Source organism: Limulus polyphemus, unplaced genomic scaffold (genome assembly GCF_000517525.1).
Source record: "Limulus polyphemus unplaced genomic scaffold, Limulus_polyphemus-2.1.2 Scaffold525, whole genome shotgun sequence".
Lineage (NCBI taxonomy): Eukaryota > Metazoa > Arthropoda > Merostomata > Xiphosura > Limulidae > Limulus > Limulus polyphemus.
Window position 1 is genome coordinate 302282 of NW_013666135.1, and position 6656 is coordinate 308937.

The 6656-nt window shown below is 31.1% G+C and overlaps 1 protein-coding gene across 4 annotated transcripts in view; it reads right to left on the reverse strand.

Annotated features, from left to right (window-relative positions):
* LOC106458867 (eukaryotic translation initiation factor 2-alpha kinase 1-like) overlaps positions 1-6656 on the reverse strand; it is a 53159-nt gene that overhangs the window by 22398 nt on the left and 24105 nt on the right. For all 4 annotated transcript variants that reach the window (XM_013918424.2, XM_022385228.1, XM_022385229.1 and 1 more), the window contains 4 exons: positions 2549-2651; positions 2056-2130; positions 1430-1520; positions 170-242 (listed from right to left, as the gene is read on the reverse strand). In XM_013918424.2, the coding sequence (XP_013773878.2) occupies positions 170-242; positions 1430-1520; positions 2056-2130; positions 2549-2651 (342 nt within the window). The remainder of the gene's footprint in view (positions 1-169; positions 243-1429; positions 1521-2055; positions 2131-2548; positions 2652-6656) is intronic.

Below are 6656 nucleotides of genomic sequence, written 5' to 3' on the forward strand. Positions count from 1 at the left end.
CTGAAAGAGTTAAGACCAAAAGAATCTCAAAAGAGATGAAAAACATACCCTACACAAAGGGCAGTAATTATGTAACACTTTAGAATATTACAATAAAACATGAAAAATTAGATGAATAAATAGAATTTCTAATTTTTTCTAGATTTAATTTAGCTATTTTCATACAAACCCATTGCTGCTTCCACTAGTTGATTCCACATCCAAGACATTTTCATTTGAAGTATGCTCAGAACATGGCAGATCTTGTAAGCAAAAGAAAAATATTATTACACAACGTATTAACTGCATAACAGATACCCTAAAATATTAAAAAAAGTGTTGAAATTAACATCAAACAATATACAATGTAACTTACTAAACTTCACAGAATTAATGCAAACTTTATCCAAAACATTTTTACTGTAAAAACATTATCTTGCAAATTTAGGTTATTTTCGTTCATGAGGTACTTGTTAAATTTTAGGATATTGGCTGCAGAAAAAAAAAGTGAACATCAACCTCTTAAAAGACTTGAAGACAAAAGGTTAAAATATTATGCTTCATGGATATGTTTATCAAATAAAAATTGCACCTTACTGACACCAAAGAATATTTGTGTGGAGTGACAAGTATGTGTTCAAGATACTGGTGTGGGGTGGGAAGTGCAACTTCCTAATACCAATGTATTTGTGTGAAGTGACAACTGTATCTTACTGACACCACAATATCTGTGTTGAGTGACATATGGGAAGTGCAACTTCCTAATACCAATGTATTTGTGTGAAGTGACAACTGTACCTTACTGACACTACAATATCTGTGTTGAGTGACATATGGGAAGTGCAACTTCCTAATACCAATGTATTTGTGTGAAGTGACAACTGTACCTTACTAACACCACAATATCTGTGCTGAGTGACATATGGGAAGTGCAACTTAATAATAGCAAAGCATTTGTGTAATAACAAGTACACCATACTGATATCACACAGTATCCATGTGGAGTAACAAATACATTTTACAGTGATCACAATATTCTTACAGAATAGGATGTACACCTTACTGACATTAAAATATCCATATGGAGTAATATATAAATGCACCTTAGTAGCATCCAAGTATCCACATGGAGTGATAAGTGCACCATACTGATATTAACAATATCCATGTTGCGTGACAAATATAAAGTGTACCTTACAGACACCAAGACATTTGTGTGTAGCAACGGATATTCTTTTAAAACATCATAAATACAAAAGACAAAAACAGAGCATTACAACAACTGTTTAATAATCTAAATACATACTAGATGAATCAACTTTAAGTATGAAATTTTACTACTGCTATGTTGGCTAATCAAGAATAAATTGACCATTTCCCACAGTCCCATATGTATACTAAATGTATCCTTCGAAAGTTCATACTATGCATAAACAAAATATTTACTCACCAAACACAAGGTGTGTTTCAATCCAAGAATTTTTATAGCAGACAACATTATGATGTGACAGTTTTGCAAACAACTTCACTTCTCTCTGAACCTGCGTTGTGACAATAACAAGTTTAATAATAATGGTATACCAACAGAATATTTTAATTATGAATTTATTGTGTATGAATTCTTAAAATAAGCTTCATTTTTATGTCAAACTTCAGAAATAACACAGCACAAAAAATAGGACACAATAGCACGTTTTTACAAGTATGTATGACAAGGGGGTGCAACTGTTTATTTGTACAAGCATGCATGAAGAGGGAAGCAAAGAGAGAATGGCGTTTATTTTCAAAGCATGCTTGAAAAGATGAGACATGTTTATTTTTATAATGTGCATGGAGAGGGAAAAACTGCTGTTCATTTTTTTATAAGTATGCTAAGAAAAGCCACCCTCCATTGTGCCATTAAAGGTTTGCTTTATCAGTATGATTCTTAACAAAATTGTCTTCACACTATTAACAGACTTTTTTTACCCTTATTATAAGGAGAAAAAAAAAGTCATACTTTAAAAATTACTATAGATTACTATTTTCTACTAAAAAATCATAATTATTTATTGAGGAAATAAAGAGATAGCCTACCTTTTCTGACAGTCTGCAATTCTTAAATGTTATTTTCTTTATAGCATATTCATGGCCATCTAAGCGAGATCGGGCCTAAATATAAATATTTAGATAAATCATTACAAAGAGTCATCAAATTACACAAACTTTTTACATACTTAATCAAAGATATGTTCCCAAAATTATTGGTGAAAATCCTAATGAATGAGTGTGATTCTATTACAACATAATCAAAAGACATACTTTAAACTGATGTTTAAGTGTCTTCATCTTTACTTGTTTGTTGGTCTAATAATATGATGAAATCAATACAATTGTCTCACTATAGCATGACGTACACTAAGAATAATTTCTCTCTGACATATCTGACAACCTTCCAAAAATTAAATATTTTAAACACAAAAAGAGGCAGAAAAACTTTTGCAAAACTGTAATTATCCTCAAATTATCAAAAACATTTTGAAGGATAAACATTCATTGTTCTGTAAATGTTCATACAATTGTTTCTTACCTTACAAACTACACCAAAACCTCCTTCTGCCACTTTTCCAATTTCTTGAAATTCATTTTCATATCTACTAAGGCTTAGATTTGTTGTGCTCAACAAGGGGGACCTAGTAAGATCAAAGATGTGCTCATAAAATATGAAGACTTTACCTAGAATTACTAATTACCATGTGTACCCCATAAACTTTTTGAACATATTTCACTAAACTGTTTATATACCAAACTATGTGTGGGTTCATGAATTTATTGGTCTCAGGATCTCCAACAATGTAAATAGCATGTAAACCAAGAGCCCTGGTATTGGGTTAGCAGATATAGTATGATTTACATGTTGTTATAGCTTCTTCTTGACCTTCACTCATAAGTTTATAAAATTATGACCCAAAGCAAACATTTAAACAAAAATACATTCAATATTACAATTAATCTCATTAATTACTACTGGTGTTTCCTTTGCATTTTACATAGAAAATGAGTGACCTTAGGCCCCTTTTTTGTCACTGAAAGTTGTGACAGCCAAAGACATTCAAATACCATATTATCTAATATGTGGTCCCCAACATTAGTGAACAGTGTAAAAACAAGTTAATAATTTGAGGTTTAATGTATACATGCATACAACTCAACCAATGTTAAACCTCCATGTACCAAATCTCTCCTATAAAATTATTTTGGATATTAACATAATTTATATAAAACACATTACTGATCATATCTTCTGCATTTAACACAAAACAAAAGACTAAAAACTATTATGTTTTACATCTGAATGCAAACCACTCTTACAGCTTCACTCGGATATTTCCAGTGAAACTGAAGACATTATGTTAATGAGAGAACTAAGTAAATAGTGGAGTACAAGAGATATTCATGTAAAAAACTTTTTTTAATCACATTTTGTTAAAATCAGTTTGCTTTGCCTGTTAACCTAAACAGACCATAACCAACGTTTAAGTAGAAGGCCAGAAGAGAAAGTATGGAGGGTAAGCTGGGTGCATGTGTTATTTTGAACTATAGAATGCCCATTATTGGTTGTGTAGAATAACTTTAATCAAATCATCATGTATTATATAAATGAAGTGTTTTGAACAAATACTGTACTGTCTCATTATAATGCTACATCGGAAGCCATGTGCACCCAAGATTGATATAGGTGGGGGAAGAGTTATAACCAACTAACTAAGAAGACACTCATGCTGAGCAAGTACAGATTCAACAGACTACTAAAGCAATCAATTAAATAACTGTTTATTTATGTAGGGAAAACAGATATAAAAAGAATATAGATAAGACAAAATAAGATACAATAAGATACAACAGTCACCTTAAAAACAATCTGCATTTTCATTGGATAATTAAAATCACGTCAAAAATGAGCAGGCTTAACACTACTCTAAACCTGTTGCATTAATGACAAGACATTTCTATGTCCTTCCGACACTGAGTAGTATCTTGGTTTCACCCGTAAACAATTCTTGGAACATCTTACCCTCTCCACAAAGTTAAATCATTTCCTCTTTCATTACATCATTTATGACCAGCTAGATGGAATCTTCACTGGGTTCAACAATAGCCAGTAATTTTCTATGTTATTATGAATGCAAGTGGCTAGAAAACTGCCAATGTGACTTTAAACTTGTCCTTTACAAATGCTATATGGATGATACTTTCTTACTATTTTGATAATCGAGTCACATTTCCAAATTCCTTTCTTCTCTTAATTTCCAACATCCCAATATCAAGTTCACATCTGAACTTAATATTCACATCTCTGAGCTTTGCACTTGTGACTTTCCACTTTTTTTTTCCTTTTTATTGACAGAGTGTAATGAATTTAGCCTCTGAAGCCAAGTGACAATGAGCTAAACAGCAGATGATATCACAGCATTATATCCAAGAAAGCATTATAATAAGGCAGTGATAAAACTCTTTCTCCAGTTCTTAAATGGATTATACTTATTCATGAAGCCAGAAAATGCTGCTTTCATTAGTTATTAAAAATAGTTACTATTGTAAATACAGTTATACAACTGAAAATTATTAACAGTAGCCATTGACTTTAACATTAAACATGAGTAGAACACCTGGGCAACCTCTTTATATTAACATCACAAAACATTTTGTTAACTGCACCTAACTTAATACATGCTAAATTTCTTGTTTTTATGAATATTTCTTTATTTATTGTTATAAAAGTAAATAAAAAGTAAAACTTAGAAACTTATTAGGTTAGATAAGAAAACAGAAATGAGAAAAATTAAATATTTATCATAATACTCAAATTCCTAGAATGCATAAATTGTGTTGTGCGACTGTAATTCAATCTTCTTTTTTTATATAAAAAGCTGTCTGACTGGGGCATACTCTGAGAAGATCTTTAAATCAACAAACTAAATGAACCCACACTCAAAAATAATATTAGCTTTTGGCTGTTAGAAAAAATAGTGTATAATTGTCTGTAAAAATATAGTCGTTCTAGAAAGAAAAGATGGGTAATTTATATTCATTTTGCATTTTTCAACTTTTAATTTTAGAATAGGTTGCTGATTTTGCTACAGGTGGTGTTAGGGTAGAGAAAATAGCTTTACTGAAGAAAAAAAATTCATTTAGAAGATTCTAGAAGTTATGTAATTGAAATATAAAACTGCAAGATTTAATTTTCTTAAATCAAAAATGTTAAAAAAAATCAGGTAAAGAATATGAACCATAGAATTTATTGATATCAAGTTTGTGACAGATTTACTCGTGACATCTTTTAAGTATCTAATTACAAAGCATTAATATTAGTAACTTGATGTAAAAAGGATTAATTTATAAAGTTACGAAACACTACAATTAGATTTGCCATATTTCCCCCATTACTTATATGATCATATATACTATTTAAAACAAAGCATGTAACACTCTAATCATAAATATTATCTAGTATTACAGTAAGAAAAGTATTCACTTACTTGAAATATTCAGTGAAGAGGTAAATGAAAGCAAAATTGCAAGTTACATGAGACATACAGTTATGAATATAAATTATACTTGACAAACAGCTGAGTGTTAAGTGAAATTATTTGGAGCAGTTTTGGGTTTAAAGATATTTGAAAGTCATAAGAGCTGGATATTCTTTTGAAATGAATAAGTTTTATATATGCATGGGGTCAGTTCATTGGATCTATGCCCATATTGGAGAATTAATGTTTACTATAATTATGAAGTTACTATGTGTATCTTCACAAAATTTGACAAGCTTTCAGTAAATGAAATGTTTGTTATACACAAAACATCAGAATATTTAACAAAGTATTGTTACTAAAGATTTGTCTGTGAATTTTCTGAGTCAGTCTGGCTAGTCTAAGTAAGATAATTTTCATTTAAAAAAATATTTTTTTCCAAAAATACTTACCTCCTCTCACACTACAGCAATACTTGACTGCTAGGTTTCTTCCTTTGTCCATTTAAGCATTGGTCTGATTGTTTCTTGCTTGCCCGAGTCTTTTATTCCACACTTAATTGTTCTCGGTGATATTTGCCTCCTAACACTCTCCACCTACATCAATGTGCCCTCTATCCTGGTATTGTATAAAAGCACCTCATTTACATAATATTATAAATTTTTCAAGACTGACTCAATCCACATTCTCTAACACCTCTTAGTGGGGAGAAAGGGAAGAAGAGTGTGAGAGGAGGTAAGTATTATTGGAAATACAGTTCCAATTTAGGAAAATGTTTACTTCCAAAACATACTTACCTCCTCTTACAGTAAAAACTAGAATCCCACATTGATAAGGTAGAGGGGCCGGTGAGGGCATTCCATACAGAAAGCGTCTACATATATCATGGGTGTGTCAACAGAAGATTGGCACCCTAATGGGGGAATCTTGCTACATCTAGAACATGTTTGCTCTTCACCTGGAACTTAATTCATGTACTGTGGGTGGAATTTTACATAATTTATCATCACTATTGGCCAGGCCCCAACCAAACAGCCAAAGTTCTACTGCTTGGGTTTGTAATTATAGGGCCATGGTTCCTATATCCCATGTTGGTGGCTAGGACAATTGGACCTCAATATATATATATATATATATATATATATATATATACACACACACACACAC